At 32.7% G+C, this 27,188-nt stretch overlaps 1 protein-coding gene across 1 annotated transcript in view; it reads left to right on the forward strand.

The window, feature by feature from the left end:
- Positions 1-27,188, forward strand: part of LRP1B (LDL receptor related protein 1B) — a 1,985,448-nt gene that overhangs the window by 1,285,046 nt on the left and 673,214 nt on the right. Inside the window, exons 22-23 of the mRNA XM_044242553.1 lie at positions 2,954-3,154; positions 9,141-9,386. Coding sequence (XP_044098488.1) covers positions 2,954-3,154; positions 9,141-9,386 — 447 coding nt within the window. The remainder of the gene's footprint in view (positions 1-2,953; positions 3,155-9,140; positions 9,387-27,188) is intronic.

Genomic DNA, 27,188 nt, shown 5'->3' on the forward strand with positions numbered 1-27,188 from the left:
TTATTGTTAGATTTTGTAAGATTGCCCTAGACAAATTATTCTGTTTTGAAGCCCCCTCAATATTGGAGATGTTGCTTACAACCTTGTCAAATCTCTTTCTATTATTCTTTTTTGTTAAACCAAACCAATCTGGCAGAGGAAAAAAAAATATATCAAATGGCTTATTTAGCTTTTTCATTAAAAGATATTTTTGGTCATCATAGGTTTGTAAGTCATTGTTGATTCATTAATTTTACAATTGTATTGTTTTTTTGATCTTTGTTTTATTTGTAATAGCCCTTCTATATTTTAAAGAAAGAAAGTCCCTTTTTAACATATAATAAAAATTTTTCTAGTTTGAAAATTTCTAATTTCTTTGTGTTGAATTTATAGTGGGATTATATCCCACTATATTATATTGTAATGTGAAATCAAATGTATTTATGAGATTGTTTGCAAATTTGTTCTTCATATTTTCTGGATATGTGTAATGACTATTTCAAGTCTTTGTTGTTTTGTTTTCATATCTATTTTGTTCTAGAATGTGTATGCATTTATCATCGTTATTTTAAAATGATTGGGGCGCCTGCGTGGCTCAGTGGGTTAAGCTGCTGCCTTTGGCTCGGGTCATGATCTCGGGGTCCTGGGATGGAGTCCTGCATCAGGCTTTCTGCTCAGCAGGGAGTCTGCTTCCCTCTCTTTCTCTGTCTGCCTCTCTGCCTACTTGTGATCTCTGTCTGTCAAATAAATGAATAAAATCTTTAAAAAAATAAAATAAAATGATTACTTCTTTGATCCACTTAGAATATGTTTTAGTGTAAGGATCAAGATTCAGCCTTTTTTTTTCCCCTCCAGATGGCTAAGCAGTATTCCTTACATCACCAATTTTGTAATTCCATTATCTGTACTATTTTGAATAGTCAATTTTGTATATTAAAACCATATACCAGGTAGATGAGTATTTGATATTTCTATCTTATTCAATTGTTGATGTGTTGATTGATATTCTGTTATAAATATTTTGACTATTTTTAGTTCAAAATACTTCTAAATAGTTGGCATTTACAGTCCTACTCATAAATTTCTTCTCTTTTTCATGAAAACTCCAAACGTTATTTGCATTCTTATTTTCTTAAATTTAGGATAAGCTTATAGGATTGTAATAATATTGTTACTATTTTACTGGGATTAATTTGGGGAAATATTTTACAGCTATAAATCTTCTCTAAGACCAAATTATTTCTTTATCCAAGACTTCTTTTGGGTTTGTTTGTACACTTTTTAATTTTCTGCATATACATTCTCTATACTTCTTATGTAGTTAAACTAAATACTTTGTTTTATGATAGATTTTTAGATCTATCTTCTATTATAGTCTATTGAGATATAAAACCTACAGATTCCTGTATAATTTTTGAAACTAGCTATCTTTTTTTATTCTTAGTTTCTTATAATTTTTAGTTTTTATTGATTTTATGATTATTTGATTATTAACTGATTAAAATTAAAAGAGTAATAATACTCTTCTAATTTTATACCTAACTTATTTCTGTTATCTAATTATATTATATAGTATTTCCAGGATAATATAAATAATAACATTATTAGTTTTATTTGTGATGTAAAGGCAAAGCTTATAATGTTTCTCCACTTATATAAAATTGAACAGTGAAATCTCCATCATTTTTTTTTAAAGATTTTATTTGACAGAGAAATGGAGAGCACAAGTAGGCAGAGTAGCAGGCAGAGGTTGAGGGAGAAGGAGGCTCTCTGCTGAACAGGGAACCCAAGGTGAGGCTGGATTTTGGGTCCCTGAGATCATGACCTGAGCCTAAGACAGCTGCTTAACAGACTGAGCCACCCAGGTGCCCCATCATTTCTTATTTTAAGAGTGTTTTCATCAGTAACTAATGTTGATTATGAAATGTATTTATATTAACTATGGAACTGATGATTTGTGCTTTTTTTTCTCATTTGACTTCATAGCATGGGAAATTATTTATGTATTTATGCAAATGAAACATATTTTCACCAATATTTTGATTATTTTAAAATTTAGTAACCTTTAAGTTTGACATAGACATCTGAATATATAGACTCTGACATATACAATCTGGTATTTTTCTTTTCCCTTTCATTTTCCCTACTCCTTTCATGAGTTGTTGGTATACAGTCAGCTAATAACTAGTATTTATCTTCAAGTCCATTTTTAATTACATTATACCTTAACATTTCATAATCTAGAAAAGAATTAATCAGAAGAAAAAAATAACCATTCTGGAAAATTTTAGAGTGAAAAAAGATTGACATAGACAGTGGCCATTGCTTTCTCTGTGTTTCATGTTATTACTTTTGAAAACTGCTGGCCAAACAATAATCATTTTTTTCCCTTTCAAAGTCAATAAAGAAAAACATATTTCAATAACACCTGTCTGTATATACCTTAGCTATCAAGATGTTTAATAACATTTATATTTTATGAAAAGGAATACACATGTCTAGGTGTGAGGAAGAGTTAAGGTCTTGGGCTTATGAATGTAAACAGAAGGACCTATTTTCCTGTGAAATAAACCATTTGCTTTAATTTAGGGTTGCAAAATCACAAATTACATGTACCTGAATTTAGGTCTCTAAAAGTGACTTACGTACAAATGATTGTTTAGTGTTGTTTGTTTGTTTGTTTGTTTTTAAGTATCATAATGAAGCTTTCAATTAGTCCCGAAGTTGTTTTATTAATAGAGCTAGACAATAACTTGAAACCAAGGAAAATATCATGGCTTTAACTTTAAGATCATTTTAACTGGAGTGCGAGACCTATTCAAATAGTCATGAAAATAAACTGTCAGACTATCAGCAAATAGATTTCTTGGTAATAGCACATAGTTCTGCCTCTGACTGAAGACGGTAATGACTATTCATTATGACAGTGACTTAATTACAACAATCAAATGGATGATGTTTCTGTTTCCTTAAGGGAGATGCATCAATAAAGCATGGATATGTGATGGAGATATCGATTGTGAAGATCAGTCAGATGAAGATGATTGTGACAGTTTTTTATGTGGACCACCCAAGTACCCTTGTGCTAATGACACTTCAGCCTGCCTTCAGCCAGAGAAACTCTGCAATGGGAGAAGGGACTGTCCAGATGGGTCTGATGAAGGCGATCTCTGTGGTATTGCGTGTTTCACTGATTTCTTTCTGGAGACTAGAAACATTTAGTCTACTTGCTGATACTTATAGTAGCATACACTTCTTCCATTTATTTCCTTTAAATGTAATGTTTAGCATCAAATCTTATCTCCATTTTTCAGGGACTGTAAGTCTGTTAAAAGTTTTTAAAATATGATCAGAAATATCTGATAATGAAGCAGAAAAGTCTGGACTATAACCAACTAACTTAATTATATAATTGTGCTCATCACTTAGAGCTCTGGATGGTTAATGTTGTTTCCACAATGAAATGATATTTTTTTGTCAGTGAGTCATTCTCAACAAGAGAACCTTTTTATTATGGACAAACTCTATGGGATAGAGTTTACTAACATCCAGTGGATTTTATCATACATTCCAATCATTAAAATAGAAATATTTTTTTAAAAAAAGGAATGGAAAAGAAGAAATTGAACAATAAAACCAACTGAATATTATTCAAGTTTATATAATTTTCTCTGAAGTTTTTAGTCCTCTTACAATAGCTTTCTTGGGCATGCTATATCTAGTTAAAGTGATTATTTCAATCTGATAGCTTTTGAGCTTTGAAATCACTTTTGACTAGTCATCTTTTTTATGCCAACCAGAACATATAAAGAAAATTACATTTCCTTCTCTGTGGGGAGATCAGACATTTAGCAAGGAGATTTTCAAAATATGTTTTCTAGATAATACTGAAGGTGATATCAATAGAGTAATGAGGAAGGGTTTAACAGAATGATAAGAACAATAATGAGGTGACTAGGGACTGAGAAAATGACTTTAGGAAATGATGAAGCTACCTAATTGAAAATAAAAAAGACAACTATATTTAAGCCTAAAGTTATCATATTTTGATCTGAATTGAGTACTAATAGAATACTGAGTGATAAAAAATCTGTTATTATGTTTTAATTTATGCAATAAGTGTCCTGGCTTCCAAGGATTCTGTGATTCTATAAAATACCCTTGAAACAGTAACTGTAACAATCTTCATTCAGTCATGCTAAAATTTATTTATTTGTTTATTTATTTATAAAGACATTTATTTATAGAGTGAGAGAGAGAGAGAGAATAGGGGGAGGGGCAAAGGAGAGGCAAAGAGAGAATTTGAAATAGATTCCCCTATCAACATAGAGCTCAGAGCTCCTCACAGGGCTGGATCTCAGGACCCTGAGATCATGACCTGAGCCAAAAATAAAAAGTCAGAATGCTAAAAGGACTGAGCCACCCAGGTACCCCTGGGATGCTAAAATTTAAATAAAATGATTCAACCCCTGCCACCTCCCCCCAAAAATCCTAAAATTAAGCAACAAATACAAGGTAACAAATACAAGGTAACAGACTTAGCTCATCTGTAGTTACTTCTTTTTCTCCCAGCTTATTCCCCTTATGGAGTAGATTGGTGGATGGAAATATCTCTTGCATTACCATATGTGAGGATTGTTCGTGAAGGTTGTAAGAGCAATTCTGAAAGAAGGAAACTATCTTTGCTCTTAAAATTGAAAATGTGTAAATTTAGGAAAAAATTGAGATTTTGACAGGTTTAGATTCTGTTCTTCAGTTACTTCAATTAAATCATCTAGGCAGGTAACTTAATTTCTTGAAATGTCAGATTCTTCATAACAAAAAAGGAGATCATGCTATTGAGCAGGAAATCATGGTAATAATGTCAGATGCAATATAGGTATTGAAAGAAATTATCTTTTCTCAACCTTCAGATTAAATGAAGGCAAAGAAGACAAAATACAATCATCAAGAAAAATGAAAATAATGTTATAAAAACACAGCCTTATTTTCCTGTCCTCTGCTCTCTGAATTAGTAAAATAAAAGAGCAAAAGGGATTTCTTCTGAATTTATTTCTTTATTTGCCTCAAGACTGAAAATTGCCTCTTACTGTCAAGCCACTATATTCATCAGCTTAGGAAACTTGCTCAAACATTCCAAAGAATTACAGGTGTGAAAGAGATTGCAATAAAGCTAGGTGTGGTCATTCCAGAAAGGACAAAAGTCAATTCTATCCTGCTTATAGCACTATGGCATATTGAAGTCCTATACTGTCCCCTTTGTGAGGTGAAGTTGAAGGAAAGTTAGGGAAATGAAAATCAAAAACAAATACTGGTCAAAGGATTGAATTACTTTCTATGGTTCTCCTTTTCCTACCTTTTGTGTGTACCTTTGTACTATAGTTCCATAGATGGAATCCTTATAGGCAATATTGGTACCTATAGAGAAATGGCACTTTGGTCTCTTATTTTCAAGATCCTTGCCCATTAGTCGTAGGTTAGATCCTGTCCAGCTAAGAAGGATATTGGTTTATGAGTGCCGCAGCAGCAGCCATAATGAGTTATTTACCCAGTGGATATAAAAGATGATATACCAAGTGAATTAACTTTAAATAATTGGCATGCATTTAGCTAGTAGCTAGGAAATTCTTTTTAGAGAGAGAGAGTCCCAAAGGCAAAAGAGGTTTTTTGAAAAAAGCTGTTTGTTTATTTATTTATTTTTTTTTAAAGATTTTATTTATTTATTTGACAGAGAGAAATCACAAGTAGATGGAGAGGCAGGCAGAGAGAGAGAGAGGGAAGCAGGCTCCCTGCTGAGCAGAGAGCCCGATATGGGACTCGATCCCAGGACCCTGAGATCATGACCTGAGCCGAAGGCAGCGGCTTAACCCACTGAGCCACCCAGGCGCCCTGTTTGTTTGTTTATTTATTTATTTATTTATTTTTAGTGTTCCCTCCTTTACCATCCTCTGTTAAAAAGGTAACAGGGATTGATTGATATCCTATTCCTCAATACATGTAAATTTGTACAAAATATATTGTATGAAAATAATTTGTAATCTGTAGACTTAATACTTGGGAGATATCCTAGGATGGAAAAAATCATACTCTTTGACTAGTGAAGAGATTCTTGTTTTCTCCAGATAAATCTGATCTGTAAAACAAAATCAAAACCAAAACAAAAACCAAGTAAAGGAACACTGAATGAAATAATTTTCTTAATCCTAGTGAAAAGTATTTTTCTCAGCGGGATTTTCAAATGATTTCAAGGGGAAATGTATATACTTTAAGAAATAGATATTGTTTAAGAAACAAATGAGAAGAATCTTGAATCATTCAAGACTAGAGTTAACTGTTAAACTTTACTATAAGGGTATATCAAAGATAAACAATGCTGGACTCTAGGTAAAATGGGGAGGATTGATTTTATTCAGTATTTATTATTTCAACAGAGAAGAATATTTCTTGTGAACTGAAATCAAATTCTCTGAAACCAACGACTAGACGCATTTTGAAGCCTGGAGTATGGTAAGGGAAAGGCACCAAGAGGTGATAAGGGGGTTGACCCATGTGACTAGACCATTGGTGCTTATCCCAGAGAAGAAACAAATTTCTCATATCTTTGACTAGAGACGGTGGTACAACTCAAAACCAAGCACCCGCAGGGTTGCCAGCAAGAGTGAAAGAGTTATCTTCTTGAATGTTTGCATTTCAAAGAGACATTTCTCAAGTCCTTGAAAAGACAGTTCTGGGAGGTAGAAGATTACATATTCAATGTGCAGAGAAAATAGTTATAACTGCAAGTTTTTTAAAGTAATTGTTCTAAGACGAGATTCCAGGGCCTGTCTGCCTATCACCAGGTTTTGGCTGGAGCAAATGGTAAATTCTCCCATCAGCATAGAGCTTTCTCAAGCAGGTACTTTAACAGAATTGGAGTCATACTAGGAAGGCTGTTCTAAGCAGTTAGAAACTATGCTAGTGTTTGGTGAAATCTCTTTTTGGGTGGTGACAGGAGTATGATTGGGGAAGGGAGTGAAGATTGAAATTATTTATACTAAGGGTCTGCAATTTTTATAAGCCAGTTTGAGGACTAGTTCACCAGAAGTTTCCAAGGAACCTGACTAGAGCTTGATCAATGAGAAATTCTTTTTAAGTAATAAAAATTTAAAAGAGAGTTTCAGGATTAGGGCATCTGGTTGGCTCAGTCAGTTAAGCATCTGCCTTTGGCTCAGGTCATGATCCCAGGGTTGGATTAAGTCCCACATCGGGCTCCACGCTCATGAACCTGCTTCTTCCTCTTCCTCTGCCTGCCATTCCCCCAGCCTGTGCTTTATCTCTCTCTCTCTCAAGTAAATAAAATTAAAAAAAAAAAAAAAAGAAAAGAAAAGAAAGAAAGTTTCAGGATATAATGACATGCTTAGGGTTAAGGAGGAATTAACAAGGGACTAGCCACACAAATACTGACATTAAATTTATATGTTCGATTTAGATATCAATGCAAATTTTATTTTTTAAAAATCTATGACTTCATTCCATCAATAGTATCAGAAGAATGGTCATATTTTAAGTAAGCTAAGAGAACTATAACAATTTTTTTTCACCTGGGTATGATGATACTTCTTTACAGTAATTCTCTTGAGAAAGAATGACATTTGAAATAAGTGGGGAAAATACCTTACAATGATTATTGTTTTGCAATGACTATGATATGGGTGAATAAACATTTTTGGGAGAGCCAAATGAATCTACTTTTTTCTTCTAAAATAATGCCAAACATGAATTCTTAGAGAAAATAGTTAATATAATCATTGTCCTTTTCTTATTATTGTAACTTCTTTTCTGGTGACAAATAGTATGAAGAAAAGTTGACCTATATAGAACTTAAAAAAATGTAGAAATATTTTTAAAGTGTTATACTTAAGCTCAATTTCTGAAGTAGATAAATTTTCATAGACAGCAGGAAATATTTGAGGTACATAAGTGACTATTACTGCAATTTGTCAATCATTGAACAACATTCTGTTTTAGCATGTCTCAAAAAACACCTAATTAGACAGGTTTTGAGAACAACTTAAAAATATTTTTAAAGCGAAGGAAAGCAAAGCTTCTTTTAGCCTTATTCCTATGTATCTAGTAATAGATAGGAATAGGTAGTAGTGTGTTTGAAAAAACAGTTATCTGCTATTTTCATCAATGGCGTAAGTAGGTCATCTTGAAATTTTCCCAAATGGACAGGTAGTGGCTCAATTTGGGGGTAACTGTGCATTTGGACATTTTTTTATTCAAAAAATATTGTTAACTGTTTATTATATGGTAGGCACTGTGCTAGTTATTGGATATACACTGCTAAACAGAGCAAATAGTTTGTACACCCTCTGTACCTTACAATTTATAATGAAATAGAATCAGAAATAAATATATGTAATGCAATTCTAAACTATAAGACTATGGTAGAAAGGGTTTCTTTCTTTATAAACCAATCATATTATCCATGTAATAAATACTGGTTGCTCATTATTTTAGTACAAATACCAAGTCAACCTTTTTGTGTATATGTATATTATTTATGATGCTTCCATGACCTCATTGAATTAATCAAAATAACCAATATACAGGGTGTAATGTACAATTTACATAACTTAAAAATAAATGACTGTAACCAGTAAAGAGCAAACTAATCCATCCTGCATTATCATTATGAATCAGACACTAGATGTAGAAATATATATACATATATATATATATGTATGTATGTATATGCCTGTTTATATACACTGAACCAAGCCAAATTTTCAGATCATCAATGTATGTCCTTGGGGAGCTGTTAACAACTGATTTTGCTCAACAGCTGAAAGGCTCAGCATAATTTTTCCAGTTATAATAGAAAGAAACATTGAACATACTTTACCTCTATGGGGTCAAACAAAGTATAGTCCAAAATTTTACAGAAATGAAAACCTTCCATTTCCAGTTCCTATCATGTAGAATTAGATTTGGTCATTCGATGAATTATTTTATCATTCCTACCCCAATCCCTGAAAAAAAAAATCCAGAGAGCTCCCTCTATTCATTTATAATATCCTTGCTCTAATTCTAGCCTTAGAGAATTGAGTTCAATGATTAGTATTTAATTGAGCAAAACAATTGATAATGCCCTGTAATCTGTTCCCCTCCTTTTATAGATGAATGTTCACTGAACAATGGAGGCTGTAGCAATCACTGTTCTGTTGTTCCTGGAAGAGGAATTGTCTGTTCCTGTCCTGAAGGACTTCAGCTCAACAAAGACAATAAAACGTGTGAAATTATAGATTATTGTAGCAATCATCTAAAGTGCAGTCAAGTGTGTGAGCAGCACAAGCACACAGTCAAGTGTTCATGCTATGAAGGGTGGAAGCTGGATGTGGATGGGGAAAGTTGCACAAGTGTTGGTAAGTAGATGTGTGTTTTGCTAGACTGAAGAATAGCAAGTGCCTTTCTATTTATTTCTTTTTACCCTGTGTTGTGTATCTCAGTACATTTAAGAATAGATCTTGAGAGAATACTCCAAAAACACCTTCGAAGAATTAATAAAAGGATTCAACTAAGTTTGAGTGAGGCATTTAAGTATAATTTTTCATTTTTTAAATTATTTTTTAAACATTTTACTTATTTGTTTGAGAGTTTGAGGGGGGAAAAGGGAGAAAGACTGCCCACTGGGACTCTATCCTAAGACCCTAGGATCATGACTGGAGCCAAAGGCAGATGATTAACAAACTAAATCACCCAGGTGCCCTGAATGTGTAATTTTAGACCTACTCCAAAATCTTCTGGACAGAGCATATTACAGTATCCTTAAAATCACCATCCTTCCTTCAGATTGGTTCCTTCCTTCTTGAAATGCTACTTTCATCATCATCCTCCCGAAAAGCTTCTTTTCATACTATCAAAAGCATTTACTTTTATTTTTCTCTGAAGCTTTCAGAACCCTCCAAAGTCTGGTCCTAGCCCACACTTCCAGTTGTATGTCTTCTACTCTTGAAATAAACTCTTTGTTCTGGCTGTGTTCATCTTCTAACTGTCCATTTAAAACATTCTGATGATTCTCTAGATCAGATTCCATAGTGGGAAGAAGAGAGATTATAGAATCTGACTTTGAACTTTAACCCTGCATCTGGCATTCATTATAGACATGATATTAGGCAGGCTACATAAACTGCTTGAACCTCAGTTTTCTTATCTTTCAAATATCAGTGCCCATTTTAGCTATGTCTTCCTTATAGTATGTTGCAAAACTAAACAGGAGAAAGTGCTACTGTGCCACATACCCATTAGGTAATTAACAAATGGTAACTTTGCAGTATCTTCTCCAGAGACTTAACTGATTCTATGGGACACTTGGAGTCCATGGATAGAATTGAAGGGGTCCATGGGTGTTTTGGGGGAAAATATTACCTTTATTTTCTTTAATGTCTCACTGTAAGTTAATACTACTTATTAGCAGCAACTGTGTATCTCCAATTGAAGTAATAGACATTCACATCATGTTAAATTTGTTCTGATATTTCAAAATATCATATGTAGCCAGGCTTTGGAAACCACTATTACTTCAATAATGGGAGTCATTAGACATACTGTTCAAGCTGTTATCAAATATCATAATAAAAAGAATGCATATTACTACATCCAAAAGTAGTGTTTTTTATTCAATATTGGTAACAGCATTTTAGTATACAGTGTTTTATTCCTTTGCCTATGTAAATTTATTTTATTTGCTTTTTTCTTACTGTTTTTACACTTTTTAAGACTTTCTGGTAACCGGCATACAGGTTTTATCAGACAGCTAAGAACTTATACATCATAAACTTTTCTCATTTTGTTCCTTCTGCTTAGATTGTATTTCCCTTCTTTTTCTCAAAATACCCTGTGTATTCTTTCAGACCTATGTGCTCAAATATTTCTTCTTTAAGGGAATAGTCTTTCAAATATTCTTTTTCTCTATTTCTCCTATGTCTAGAATATATTCCCCATGAAAATATGTGTCCGCATTTTTAATTTTACTATTTTATATTTACATCTATGTGTCTTCTATATTCCTTATCTTTCTGATGAAATAATAAGCAGCTTGAAGTAAAAAATGAAGTTATAGGTTATTCTCTTATGTTTTATATAATATTCAGTCCAGTTATAGAAAAATAATATAAAATCAAAAGTGTTATATTTTTGCAGAGAATATTGTTATTTTATTCTTTTATTTCAAATGTTGTTTTGTAATTATTTCTCCTGGCTTTTAAAATTTGAGTCAGAGATGCATACATTTAGCAGACATTTATTCGACTCTTTTCCAAGAATCTGGTACAAAGTAATTGGCATGAGAGGCTGAAAAAAAAACAACAATTTGTCACAGTAATAATAGTCATTTTATTTATGTACATGTTTGGATTAGAGAAACAGTAGATCAAAGTATAATCATATTTTACATGAGAATTGGCTCCATAACTGGTTTTTGGATACAGATGACAAAATTATTGACTTATTTTAGTGCTTTTGTGTTCTATGTAATCAGTAACAACTCATGTTCAATGTTAAAATAATTCAACCTTTGAATATGTGACCAGATGCAAAGATAATCTTCCTAATGTAATTGGCTCCTTCCACTCTAAGCTCATAAAGAAATTCTAACAGTACTGCATCAGTTCTCACTGTTAAAATTGCTATATTTCGCACCTACTTTGTTTATAATTTAAGAAGGAAGTAAAGGTATATTTTACCTTTTACAGTTAATATGGTGTTTTCTTGTACAGAGACTTTAATCTGCTGGTAATTTATCCCTTCTGAAACACATAGTACACCAAATAAATACCATTGTCAGCATTTATATTATTACAGATAATACAGGTTTTGTTAGCTATTGAAGATTATTTTTTATTTAAACCAATTTTTATATATAAAAGGAATTTATTCTGTATTTTATTCACTTCCTTTCTCTTTTTGAAAGCCTATAGTAGATTCAGAGTTCAATAAAAAGTGAATTAACCATTAACTATTGGATTTTGAAAATAAAATTTTTTTTCATCCTTCTTTTTTTACTTTTTTTTCTATCATTTTCAAGTTGGGTCCCCACTTCTAAAATGTGTCCTTTCTACTGAATGCAATACCTGTGCTTATTCTTCCTGGCATTTTAAAAGTAAAGAATAATGGTACTTTTTATGCTTCAAATTAGAATCAGGATTCCTCCATGCTTTTTGCTCTTGAATCTTCTATAGTTCTTTCATATTTTCTTATTTCTCTCAACTCCTTACTTCCTAAATTCTTTACAATCTGGCTTTTGCTGAATTGCTGAATGATTCTGTTTTCTCTAAGTTCATTACTAATATCTTGTTAGTTAAATATAGAGATTTCCATAAGTACTATTTTATGAGCTTCAGTTTTTATTTAATATAGCTGTACTCATTTTTCTTGGATATTTCAATACTTTATCAGTTCTTTATATGTTTCTGCCTTAATATGTAATTCATTAATCACTTTTCTCCTGAAGTGATCATTTCTTTGTACTATGAACATCCAAAATACTGCTGCTGATTGTATTATCTCTAGTTTCTTTTCTGTTTAGTAGACAACTTACTTGCAAACATGCAGCATATTTCTAGTTGCATAGGGAAGAATATTATAGCATTCCTTCTTATCTTCTCTTAGCCCGAATTAGGTTAGATTTCCCCACCAATGTTTGTGTGGATCTTATTCTCTTCTATTTCCACTTTTTATATTTTAAAAATTATATTTGATACAGGGACCATTTGAAAGGAGGTTGCTCAGATAAAAGATAATTGGTGACCTCCACTAAGAAAGAAAAGAACAGATTGAAGATATATTTTAGAGATGAGATTGTCAAATATTGAACAAAAATAAGAAAAAAATAATTTTTGTAATACATATTGCCTTGAATATGGTTAATTTTTTGGCATGCTGTTTTCTTTCATCCACCAAATTACAAGCTCTTCAGGGTAAGAGAAGTTTGTTATATGTGCTATTTATTTCCCTAAAGTGTCTAGGAACAAAGGAGTATTCAATAAATATGTCTTTTCTTGTACAATTTTTATTAACTAAACCACAAAATATTTTGTGAAAACTATATTAGCTGCCAAAAGAAAATATTGTGAATATTTTAGAAAAATTATATTTATTTTTCAATTCAATTTACATCATTTTTAGGAGATTATTGATATAATCCATAATTTCATAAAAACAAAACTGTATAAATGTAGTGTTCTATTGATAAACTGTGCCCATTACATACTCCAAACCTTAATTCTCATGTACCCGTACATGTGTTCTCTTAGAGATCTTCCTTTATCATCTCAAATCAAATTACTGTGGCATTTATATTTCTAGCTATGCTGTTTTTCCTACTATCCAGTTCTCTTTAACTGGGTAGCATTGAATCATCTCAAAATTAGTTGGCTGAACTATACTCTTTCTATTCTCTCAATTATCCATAGTCCTGGCAGCATCCCTAGTTTTCTTCTGGTCTTCAGGGCCCACAATCTGAACTTATCTTTGACTTCCCCAGTTCTTTGCTGCCCTCTCTCTCCATATCTTAATTGTGTTCTCCACGAAGTCGTTTGGACTTAGTCCTCCTTCTCCAGTTGGTAACATCTGTACCACAGTTCCAGCCAGGAGCTATATATGTTGTGATGATGATGGCAGTCCTTCCTCTGGCCTCTTTGTTTTCATCCTCTTGTTTCTTTAGTTTGTAAGAAGAATATATTGAAACTTGAAAGGATATAGTATTTTTTTTTTAAGAGAGAGGTAAATCAAAATCTGGAAGATGAGAATTAATGGAAAGAGGCCCAAGTAGAGTAAAGAGGAAAAAGTAAAAGAAAAGAGAACAAAGTAATGATAGGTGAACTATGTTGGGGAATAATGGTAAATAAATGTGAAAAGATCAGGGGAGGGAAGCCGGGGGGTGGTATAATTTGGCAATCCACTTCTTTATGTTAGTAAAATGATACTTTTATGTATCAGTGTCTATTTATGATTTTAAAGTAGAATAAATGAATTATTTATGGAAAGAACATCAAATTCTTCAATCTGTTATTTAGGGCCCTTTTCATTTTTTCTTATTTTATTTCTTATTTATTTCTCATTTTATATTTTTTTAAATTTTTATTTTTTAAAAAATTTTTTCTTATTTTATCTCTCCAAACTAATCTTTCATAATCATCCACTGTGCATTTCCATCTGAGGCACATTATTACTTTTTTCCTCTTTAGTAATGGTAGTAAATAAATAGTGGCAAAAATGTATAAGTACTTTCACATACATCCCTTTATTGTACCATCTCCTTCACATACTCTGTTCATTATCATCTGTGACCTTTCAGGATGACAGTATCTTCTACATTCTGGAAATCCTATACTCTGAAACCTTCTCCTCTATGGATTTTTCTTCAAGTTAATTATTATAATATTACTAACAACTACCATTTATCAAGCATCTACAATACGATGGGCAATTCATTTATAACTTACAGGAAACCAACAGATATTATTAATACTCTGACTTTATACCTTTAGAAACTGAGATCCAGACGGGCTATTTCATTTACCCAGGGCCTGTGGCAGAGATGTTAGAGCAAAGCTTTTGAACTTCATTCCACCGGACGCCAAAGCAAAGCTTTTACAAGCTACTACAAAGATCCAGGCCATCTCTCTATATGGTGTGCCCTCAAACTCTTGTAATGCCTTTGAATAGTGTATGTCTATGAGTTTATTTCTGTCACCACTTAGACTTAAACTTTCTTAAAAGCTGAGACTGTATCAGTTATTTTATACCTCTTTTGAAATATATAAAAATAATTTTGTAGCAAATGCTTGTTCAATGTAACAGTTTCCTCTATTACCTAAAATAGTAACAAGTTTTTAATAGTTTTTTAATCTGTGCTATGTGTACAGCTAATCTATTGTTTCTAACCACTATGTAGTATCATATGGCATGTACCCACCTGTTTTTGTTTATGCACTCTACAATGTAAGTATGATCAACTCACCCCAAATCTCTGCACAAGTAATGCTGCCATAGATATACATTTGCCTATTTGTACAAATCTGCATGAAAATTATTTGGGGCAAAAAATACTGACTCATAGTGTACCTTATACTTCCTATGAGAAAGTAGAACCAGTTTCTTTTCAGAATGGTTGAACAGTCTCCACCTTCACCAACAGTACACTTCCAAAGTCCCCACATCCTTGCCAGCTCTTAAAATAATTAAACTTTCTAGTTTTATTATCCAACATATTGGAGTAAAGGGATATTTCATTGCTTTAGTTGTATTTTTCTGATAATGAATTTGAGCATTTCTCTATACTCCTGTTAACCTTTTGCATCTCTTCAATTCCTTTGGCCATTTTCCTATTAAGATCACTGCACTTTTCTTACTGATTTGTAGGAATTAGTTGCATGTACTAAACTTCAGACATATCAATTATCTTCTGCATTCTTTTACTCCTCTATTAGTTTCATTCACATTGACCAATGTTTACTGAACAATTCCTCTTTATCTTTCTGCTTCCTCACTCACTCCTTTGTTTACTTCATTCTTTTTCTTATTTTTGTCTTCCCATAATCATTTTTATCTCCTCTCTATTTGATGTATCCTGGGCTATTTGTTCATTGATTCTTATAATTAATCATTCATTCACTTATGTAATTTCTGGTATATTTATTTATTTATTTATGTTCAGTTAGCACATAATACATCATTAGTTTTTGATGTAATGTTCAATGATTTATTGTTTGCATATAATATCGAGTGTCATCATCACATGTGCCCTCTTTAGTACCCATCATCCGGTTACCCCATCCTTCCACTCTCAATTTGGTAACCCTCAATTTGGTTCCAACATTCCAGAGTTTCTCATAGTTTGTCGCCCTTTCTGATTTCTTCCCATTCGGTTTTCCCTCCCTTCCTCTGTGGTCCTCTGCACTGTTCCTTATGTTCCACATATGAGTGAAACCATATGATAATTGTCTTTCTCTGCTTGATTTATTTCATTGTGTATATGGATCACATCTTTATCCATTCATCTGTTGAAGGGCATCTCTGCTCCTTCCACAGCTTGGCAATTGTGAGCATTACTGCTACAAACATTGGGGTGCATATAGACCTTCTTTTCACTACATCTATATCTTTGGGTATTTATTAAATACAACCTAGCAAAAGAGCACTGAGCAGAATCTTAGAAATGCAAAGATTTCTGCTCAGTCTCTTAACCCTCAATGAAATCATTCTCTCTCTTTTTCAAATACACACACACCCTAAATGCAGATTCTTACCACTTATTAATGAAAAAATAGATAACGTTTTAAGAAACCTGAAATATAAAGCAGAATGACTAAGGAGTAATATCCAGGAATTTTTCAGATAAGTAATTAAATGGAGAAAAACAATGAAACAAATAAAAAATAGCTCTTGAGAATATTGATGGACAGACTGTGATATAATCTTATAAATTTATCAGTTTGAATTTCATAGATTATATATCCTCTGCCATTATGTATATCACACTTCAGTAATATTTCACTATCATTCATTCCCAACATAGCTATAGCAGAAGGAATGGAGAAAAGGAAGCAATGATACATATTGAACCAGAGTAAACAATAGACCATTTACCACTTTCTAAGTTGCTAGTCTATAGAAGAAATGTATCTATTGATAGGGACAAAGAAATTCAAATAAATTATTAAATATGAGAACAAAAAAAAGAAAAGAAGAACTGAAATTGCAGGAGAGAAAACATTGTAATTATAATATCAATTTCTGTTTGAAGACATTATATGTATGATAAAGAATCATGAGCTATTCATATAGAATTGCTAGTTGTAGAGTCATCATAATAATTAACCCAAAAGGACTAGAGAGGAACTCTTTCTTAGACAAGTCATCTACTGCTTTCATATACTGTCATGTAACAATCATTGTGCAAATCTGTAGTAGATTAAAAGAAAATCAAAGAAAAAACAATTGCAGATAGCAGACCTTTGAGGGTTTTTGAAAAGCTATTTACGATGTGCTACATTTATAAAAATAAAATTTTTCACTTTAAAAACTGTAATTGTAATCTTTGTTTCATACATATGTCTTCTCACGGTAAAGTGGAAGAACTTTAAGCCTCTTCAATATTGAGTCTTAATTGGTGGTTTGAGCTGTATAATTCAGTCATTTATGAGACTGAATAAATGACTAAGAGCTAGCATACTGAGAAAAAAGTTAGTAGACTACAAAAATGAAGGAGTACTTATTTTGCTAATATTCATTCCAAATTGAATTTTCCCCAAAAGAAGATATTATACTTATATCAAAATTGAAACACATGAGAAAATACTTCATTGTGTTTTATCACTAAATATTTTAATACAGAATTTGTTTTACATTTTTATTATTAAAGGGAAAAAACAATGTAAGGACTTGGAATTTTGAAATCTAGTCTTCATGATTTCCCAGTAGTTTATGAAATTACATATTAGATTATTCATTACAACTCTTTTATTTTCTCAAAAAAGAAACAATAATTTGGTAAACTAACAGAAATATTAAAAGTAGAGGCATTTGGGGAAGTTATCAAGACTCAGAGTTCAAATAGAAATGATTTAAATATCTATACTTTGATTTTTTATTTTGGTGAACAGGTTTATTATACTCATGTGTAATCGAGTAAACATTTATCAACTATATTCTCTACACAAAATGACTATAGTAAATATAAGAACTTGAAAAGCCTTTGGGCAGTTTTAATAAAAGAGTCAATGTAACAGTCACTGTTCAGAGTAAACGAGATATGATTTTGGGGTACTGGGCTATTTCAGTCAGTGAAACATGCAGCTCTTGATCTTGGGATTGTGACTTTGAGCCTCATGTTGGGAGTAGAGATTACTTAAAAATAAAATCTTAGGGTGCCTGGGTGGCTCAGTTGGTTACGCCAGTGCCGTCAGCTTAGGTCATGATCCTGGAGTCCCAGGATTGAATCCCACATTGGGTTCCCTGCTTGCTCTTCAGGAAGTCTGCTTATCCCTCTGACTTTCCCCCTCTTATGCGCTCTCTCTCTCTCTCTCTCTCTCAAATAAATAAATAGATAATCTTATAAATAAATAAATAATAAAATCTTGAAAAAAAAGAAAAAACATAGGTTTTAATCACCTTCCACTTTATGAATTCTTTCAAACATACTGGAGGATAGTGTATTCACAGCTAATATTTTAGTATATTGAAAATTTATTCAATTTATTCATGCTGTTCATAATATAAATCATTTTCTGAAAGCGACAAAATATTAGATAACTTTGAGGTCTCTGTCATCCATTCTTCCATCCCCAGAGGTAGCTACTTTTGTGAAATCAGTATTTCTGTTCGGTCATAATTTGTGTTCTTACACAAGATATAGTTTTTGTGTTCCTAAATGTACAAATTCATATATAATATATATCCAGCAGAAGTTAGTTGGATTTTTTTTTATCACAAATATGATTTTGAGATACATCCATAGTATTTATATGGTTCTGTTTATTCCTTTTAAATGCTCTATGACATTCTACTATATAAAAATATTGTAGTCTTGTTAATCTTCTCCTGTTCATGGTCATTGACATTGTTTCCAGGTTTTGCTACATCAAACTATGTTGTAGTGAAAGCTCTTATGATGTTTACTTGTGGAAATGTGCACAAGTCAAAGTACATGTTTAAGTGCATATGCATTCTTCAGTTGCACCTGTCATGTCTATTATTGTCAATAGGATATCCAAAGCAGCTGTACAGATATACACTACCGTCACCTGTTATAAGAGGTCCTCAGTCTCCAAATCATTGTTAACACTAGACAGAATAACAGGGCAAATCCATGTTCCTCCACTTACTAGCTGTGTGTCTCTGGCATATTAATTACATAACTTCTCTGTGCCTCTCTTTCTTCCTGTGCAAAGTGGGGCTGAAAATATCACCCACTTCATAGGGCTTTGTGAGGATTACATAAATGGAGTTCTCTAAAATCTTTAAGAATAATTCTATATAAGAAGCACTCTTTAAGTGTTTGCTAAGTTAGTAATGTTCAGACTTCTAAGTAGTTGCCCAAGACAATACTTTCTGGTCTTGTTGTTTTAATTGGTATAAAATTTTCTTAACACTCAATTTCTGCAATTACCTCATTATTTGTGGATTTTTTTTTCTCTTCTATACTTGATTAGAGGGCACAATTTTACCACTCTGTTTATATTATAGATCTGTTCAGATTTTCTATTTCTTTTCAAGTTAATTTTGGTAACATATTTGTCTAGAAAATGGCATATTTTACCTATTTTCAAATTTATTATTAAAATACATGTCACTTTTATTTTTTAATATTTTGTATCAAATAGGCAAATAGAAAAACAATGAAAATAGATATTGAAGAATATGCTTATCTTTCATAAGTACTTTCCTATTTTCATCCTTCCTATTATTCATTTGTATATATATATGCATGCATATGTATATGTATTTGTTCTTCTGTAGGTTTATCTTTATTTTATTCATCTTTCAAGCAAGTGGCTTCCAATGTTTTTGATAATATTTTTCTCTATTTTATCAATTTCTGTAATTATATTTATTTTATTCTTCCTAAATTATTAGAGTTATTTTTTTCTGGATCCTTGAATCTATATATTATTTTATTAATTTTTAGAAGATGAATTCTCCATTTAATCCAACTACCATACACAGAGGAGAAATTTTTAAAGAAGTTAAAATATCAGTACACTCTATTTTTTCCCTGTATAGATGAACTAGTTTTCAGAGCTAACGAACTGAGTGTAGTTATACAGATTAATCAGATTGAAGTAAAAATCACGATTTTTAGGGAACAATTAATTAAAAACTGTGTTTGTACAGTTCTTTCTTCTCTACAAGTTTCCAAACTCATTACCATATTTCCTTTTTTAAAACAAAAATTTTGATTTGTAATATAAAATTCATTCTTTCAAAGTGCACAATTCTGTGGTTTGTAGTATATTTACAGAGTAGTGCAACCATTATGACTCTCTAATTTTAGAACATTTTAATCCCTGCCCCAAACAAACTCCATATTTTAAATACATACACTCCCCATCAAGCCCTACTTCATCACTGGTAACCTCTAATTTATTTTCTGTCCCTGTAGAATTGCCTAGTCTGGACATTTCTTAACAGTGGAATAATATAGTATGTGGTCTGTAGTGACTGGTTTCTTTCATGTGGCCTGATTTCAGGATTCATTCATGTTTTACCATATATCAGTATTTAATTTATTTTTGTTCCTGAATAATATATTTATTGTATTCATATGCCATCTTTTTCATCCATTCATCTGTTGACAAGCATTTCAATTTTTATTCTTTGATTATATGAATTATGTTATGAATATTCATGTGTAAGCTTTTGTGTGGACATGCATTTTCATTTCTCCTGTGTATACAAATAAAAGTGGAATTTCTGGCTCATATGGTAATTCAGTGTTTAACATTTTGAGGAACTGCCAAAGTGTTTGCCAAAGTGGCTGTGTCATTTTAAATTTCTGCCAGTGGTGCCTGAGGGCTCCAATTTCTACACAATTTTGCCATCAGTTGGTATTGTTCATCTTTTTATTATAGTCATTCTAGGGGGTATGAAGTGGTATCTTGTGCTTGATTTGTGTTTCCCTGATGACTAATGATGTTAAGCATCTTCTCCTATGCTTATTGGTCATTTTTATAGGCTCTTTTGTGAAATGACTATTCAGAGTCTTGGCCTAATCTAGGGTAACTAAGTATTCTTCTAATCGTTGTTTTACTTTAGTTCTAATATTTAGGTCTATGGTACATTTTGAATTAATTTTTATATATGGTATAAAGTTTCTTTGGAATGTGGAAATCCAGTTCCCCAGCACATTTTCTTGAAAAGGCCATTCTTCCCCTGTTGAACAGTTCTCTATAGTTTGGGCTTTTGGGGGAGCTCCAAACCCATCCACCCCCTCTGGGGACTTGGGGACCATTTGTTTTTAAATCTACGATAAAGCTAAGGATGGGGGAATGGGTTTGGTACATATTAAAACACCACATAATACTGATATTCAGCAGTTTTTCTTGAGTAAACAGTCATTGAATTGTTATTAGACTTTGTTGAATTTCTAGAGTTCAGAAAAAGTGATTTTCAAGATTTTGCCAGAGATTTCACTGTTCTTATGAAGGAGAGGATTTTTGGATCCTTGTTTCACCATTCAGTTACAGATTCTCTATTTCATTAATTTTAATTGTTCATGCATCTTAATCTATACATTTGCTGCCATAATATCTTTCTTTATTTTTCAATTCCTGATTGAGGTCCTGTTGGTCAATAAAAATGCTTAGTGATTACTTTTAGGGCTAATGCATATGAGGAGCTTAACAGCTCCTCATTTAATTTAATTCCATTGTGATTTTTAATTTAAAACCATTGTGCTAAGAACAAGTGTCCATTATTAGGTTGATTATTTGCATATTTTGAGACTTACTTTGTGGACTAGAACATGGCCATTTTGTTACATATTCTGGGTATGTGCTTAAGGAGAACATGTCTTCTGTTTTGATGTACAGATTTCTATATACTTCTGGTAGACTTAGATTTTTTTTAAAGATTTTTTAGATTTATTTACTTGACAGAGATCACAAGTAGGCAGAAAGGCAGGCAAAGAGAGAGGGGGAAAGCAGGCTCCCCGCTAAGCAGAGAGCCCAGTGCAGGTCTCGATTCCAGGACCCTGAGATCATGACCCAAGCTGAAGGCAGAGGCTTAACCTTCTGAGCCACCTACATGCCTCTAGATTAGATTTCTTTTTAGTTTGTTATTTTAATCATCTTGTTATTATAATTTTGTTGTAGTTAAATATCTCACAATATGCTTATGGATTTATCAATTTCTCCATTTAATTCTGACAGATTTTGCCTTATATATTTTCAGCCTATATTATGAAACCACACACCATTTTAAGAGTTTTATCTCCTTTTATCTGTTGTCTTACCATATGATAGAAGAACTTTTAATTTCTACAAAAACCATTTGCCTTAAAGCCTATTTTGGTTAGCATTAATATGCTTCATTAACAATATAATTAATAATTCAAGACTCTTCACGGTTGAAACTTTAAATCATATAGCACTAAAGTATTTTATTTTAAAAGTTAAGACAAGACCTGTATAGTTTTAGTGACTTTTCTTTATTTGTAGCAGAGGCAAGAGTAGAATCCAGGCCTTCTGTTGTAGAATTCCCTTCTACTTTCAGATGTAACAAGTCAGTAATTTTTAGTTTAGGAGAGTATACTTTCTCAAATAGAGCATGAAAGTGAGAGCAGTAAATGATCTCCTAAATATTGCTGTAGTGGAAATATGAATTCTCCTCAAAGGGGAGGAAAAAACAAAACATGCTAGTGTTTGTCATACTGAATTACCTTCCTCAGCATGTATGTCATGCCCAAACAATTTTTATTTTATTTATGAGTGTTTCTATGAAGCAGGAAATGATAATTCCTTCTATTGTTAGCTTGAATTTTTATTCTTAAAATTGTTAATCTTATTAGAAAAATATATGGTAGTGCTAAAAAATTGTATCAATGGCAAATAAAGTGAAAGTTTTCTCCCCCACTTCTGAACACCAGTCACCAGTTCCCATAGCAGAGGTAAAAACATTCCCTCATTAAACCTTCAAGAAGTATTCTATGCTAAACCTTCTTTTTTTTTTTTTAAGATTTTTATTTATTTATTTGACAGAGAGAAATCACAAGTAGACTGAGAGGCAGGCAGAGAGAGAGAGGGAAGCAGGCTCCCCGCTGAGCAGAGAGCCCGATGCAGGACTCGATCCCAGGACCCTGAGATCATGACCTGAGCCGAAGGCAGCAGCTTAACCCACTGAGCCACCCAGGCGCCCTATGCTAAACCTTCTTATAGGTCTAGAAAAATATTCTGATTTTTGTTATAAATAGTAGCATAGATTGTGTGCTGTTTATATCTTGCCATTTTCAACTTATAAAGTATTTGAAATTATTCAATATTCATACATCGGTATCAATCACATTAATTATAATGATAGGAATTATTATATTGCAAATTTTCTATGCAGTTTGTTATCTGTCTTTTTCCTCCTACAATTTTTCAATATATATTAAAAATCATTTTTCTCTTTTGTTCTTCTATGCTTTGTGTCAAATGGACAAAGGCTATATTCATTCTAGAGTTCTAAAAATAATTATTCTATGTTTACTTCCAAGACTTTCATACTGTCATTTATTACATTAAACTTATTAAGCTATTTAGAAATTATTTTTTTAATTAAGTCAGGAAATTTTCTAACTTAATTTCTTCTCCAGATACCCTAAAGCTGTCATGTTTCTTAGCTCTATAGTTTAGTACTGGTCAGTACTGAGATTAACTTTTTTTGAAGATTTTATTTATTTGTTTATTTATTTACTTATTTATTTATTGAGAGCATGAGTAGGGGGAAAGGCAGAGTGAGAGGGAGAGAAAGAATCTCAAGCAGTCTCTATGATGAGCACAGAGCCAACTGTGATTCTGGACCCCACAACTCTGAGCTGAAATCAAGAATTGGGTATTCAACCAATTGGGCCACCCAGGTGTCACTAAAATACTTCATTCCAAATTATTCACTTTATAAATACTATAATATATCTTAATATCAATTATTAGACATTATTTTATATTCCCCTAGAAATTTCTTGGTTAGTCACACATTTTTCTTTTAAATTAACATGTAATGTATTATAAGCCCCAGGATTACAGGTCTGTTAACCATCAGGCTTACACACTTCACAGCACTCACCATAGCACATACCTTCCCCAGTGTCCATAACCCAACCACCCTCTCCCTACCTCCCTACCCCTGGTAACCCTCAGTTTGTTTTGTGAGATTAAGAGTCTCATATGGTTTGTCTGTCTCCCAAGAGCATCTTGTTTCATTTTTTCCTTCCCTACCCCCCAAAATCCCATTCTGCCTCTCAAATTCCTCTTATCAGGGAGATCATATGATAATTATCTTTCTCTGATTGACTTATTTAGCTCAGCATAATACCCTCTAGTTCCATCCACATCATTGCAAATGGCAAGATTGCATTTCTTTTGATGGTTGCATAGTATTCCATTGTATATACGGATACCACATCTTCTCTCCACTCATTTGTTGATGGACATCTAGGTTCTTTCCAAAAGTCTGGCTATAGTGGACATTGCTGCTGTAAACATTCAGGTGCATGTGCCCCTTCAGATCACAATATATGCATCTTTAGGGTAAATACCCAGTAGTGCAATTGCTTGGTGTTAGGATAGCTCTATTTTCAAATTTTTGAGGAACCTCCATGCTGTTTTCCAGAGTGGCTGCGCCAGCTTGCATTCAAACCAACAGTATAGGAGGGTTCCCTTTTCTCTATGTCCTCTCCAGCATCTGTTGTTTCCTAACTTGTTAATTTTAGCCATTCTAACTGGTGTGAGGTGGTATCTCATTGTGGTTTTGATTTGTATTTCATGATGCCAAGTGAGGTAGCCCACTTTTTCATGTGTCTGTTGGACATCTGTATGTCTTCTTTGCAGAAATGTCTGTTCATGTCCTCTGCCCATTTCTTGATTGGATTATTTGTTCTTTGGGTGTTGAGTTTGATAAATTCTTTATGGATTTTGGATACTAGCTCTTTATCTGATATGTTGTTTGCAAATATTTTCTCCATTCTGTCAATTGTCTTTGGTTTTGTTGACTATTTCCTTTGCTATGCAAAAACTTTTGATCTTCAGGAAGGTAAATGGGATTGACTTCTTAATCTCTCTTTCTTCTGTCTTGTTGGTGTATTGAAATGCAACTGATTTCTGTGCATTGATTTAATATCCTGACATTTTACTGAATTCCTGTACAAGTTCCTGTACAAGTTTTGTTTTTTTCACATAAAATATCATATCATATGCAAGGAGTGATATTTTGACTTATTCTTTGCCAATTTGGATGCCTTCTATTTCTTTTTGTTGTCTGATTGCTGAGGCTAGTACTTCCAGTACCATGTTGAATAGCAGTGGTGATAATGGACATCCCTGCCATGTTCCTAACCTCAGTGGAAAGATCTCAGTTTTTCCCCATTGAGAATGATATTCACTGTGGGTTTTTCATAGATTGCTTTGATGATATTGAGGTATGTACCTTCTATCCCTACACTTTGAAGAGTTTTGATCAAGAAAGGATGCTGTACTTTGTCAAATGCTTTTTCAGAATCTATTGAGAGTATTATATGATTCTTGTTCTTTCTTTTATTAATATATTGTATCACATTGATTGGTTTATGGATGTTGAACCGGTCTTGCAGCCCAGGAATAAATCCCACTTGATTGGGGTGAATAATACTTTTAATGTACTTTTGTATCCTCTTGGCTGGTATTGTGGTGAGAATTTTTGCATCTGTGTTCATCAAGGATATTGGTCTGTATTTCTCCTTTTTTGTGTGGTCTTTGTCTGGTTTTGGGATCAAGGTAATGCTGGCCTCAAAAAATGAGTTTGGAAGTTTTCCTTCCATTTCTACTTTTTAGAACAGTTTCAAGAGAATGGGCATTAATTCTTCTTTTAATGTTTAGTAGAATTCCCCTGTGAAACCGTTTGGCTCTGGGCTCTTGTTTCTTAGGAGATTTTTGATGACTGCTTCAATCTCCTTACCAGTTATGGGTTTGTTCAGGTTTTCTGTGTCTTCCTGGTTCATTTTTTATGTCTCTGGGAATGAATCAATTTCTTCGAGATTGTAAAATCTGTTGGCATAGAGTTGCTCATAGTATGTTCTTATGAATGCTTGTATTTTTTTTTTGGTGTTGGCTGTAATCTGTCCTCTTTCATTCATGATTTTATTAATTTGGGTCCTTTCTCTTTTCTTTTTGATAAGTCTGTCCAGGGGGTTATCAATCTTATTAATTGTTTCAGAGAACCAGCTCCTAGTTTCCTTGATTTATTCTACTGTGGTTTTTGTTGTTGTTGTTGTTGTTGTTTCTATTTCATTGATTTCTGTTCTGATCTTTATTATTTCTCTTCTCTTTCTGGGTTTAGGCTTTCTTAGCTCTTCTTTCTCCAGCTCCTTTAGATGTGGGGTTAGGTTTTGTACTTGTGACCGTTCCTGTTTCTTGAGAAAGGCTTGTATTGCTATATATTTTTCTCTCAAGACCGCCTTTCCTGTCTCCCACAGATTTTGAACCATCGTGTTTTCATTACAATTTGTTTCCATGAATCTTTTTCAATTCTTGTTTAATTTCCTGGTTGACTCATTCCTTCTTCAGGATGGTGCTCTTTAGCCTTCATGTATTTGGGTTCATTCCAACTTTCCTCTTGTGATTGAGTCTAGCTTCAGAGGATTGTGGTCTGAAAATATTAGGGAATGATCCTAATATTTTGGTACAGTTGAGACATGATTTGTGACCCAGGATGTGATCTTTTCTGGAGAATGTTCCATGTGCACTGGAGAAGAATGTGGATTCTGTTACTTTTTGATGGAATTTTCTGAATATGTCTGTGATGTCCATTTGGTCTAGTGTGTCATTTAAGGCCTTTATTTCCTTGTTGATCTTTTCTTGATCTGTCCATTTCAGTGATGGAGTGTTCAAGTCCCCTACTATTATTGTATTATTGTTGATGTGTTTCTTTGATTTTGTTATTAATTGGCTTATACACTTGGCTGCTCCCATTTTAGGGGCCTATTTAAAATTGTTAGATCTTCTTGCTGGACGAACCCTTTGAATATGATTTGGTGTCCTTTCTCATCTATTATTATAGTTTTTGTCTTAAGATCTAATTTATCTGTATAAGGATTGCCACCTCAGCATTGTTTTGATGTCCTTTAGCATGGTAAATTGTTCTCCACCCTCTCACTTTAAATCTGGAGGTGTCTTTGGGTCTAAAATGAGTTTCTTGTAGACAGCATATTAATGGGTCTTTTTTTTTTTAATCCATTCTGGTAACCTTCTCTGGTTTTAATTAGTATTTTTGTCTTTTTGGGGGCATTTAGCCCATTTACATTTAGGGTAACTATTGAGAGATAGGAATTTAGTATTACCTGTAAGGTGACTGTTACTGTATATTTTCTCTGTTCATTTCCAGTCTACTACTTCTGGCTCTCTCTTTGCTTAGAGGACCCATTTCAATATTTCATGTAGGACTGGTTTTGTGTTTGCATATTTGCTTAGTTTTTGTTTGTCCTGGAAGCTTTT

This window comes from Neovison vison, chromosome 3, assembly GCF_020171115.1.
Source record: "Neovison vison isolate M4711 chromosome 3, ASM_NN_V1, whole genome shotgun sequence".
NCBI lineage: Eukaryota > Metazoa > Chordata > Mammalia > Carnivora > Mustelidae > Neogale > Neogale vison.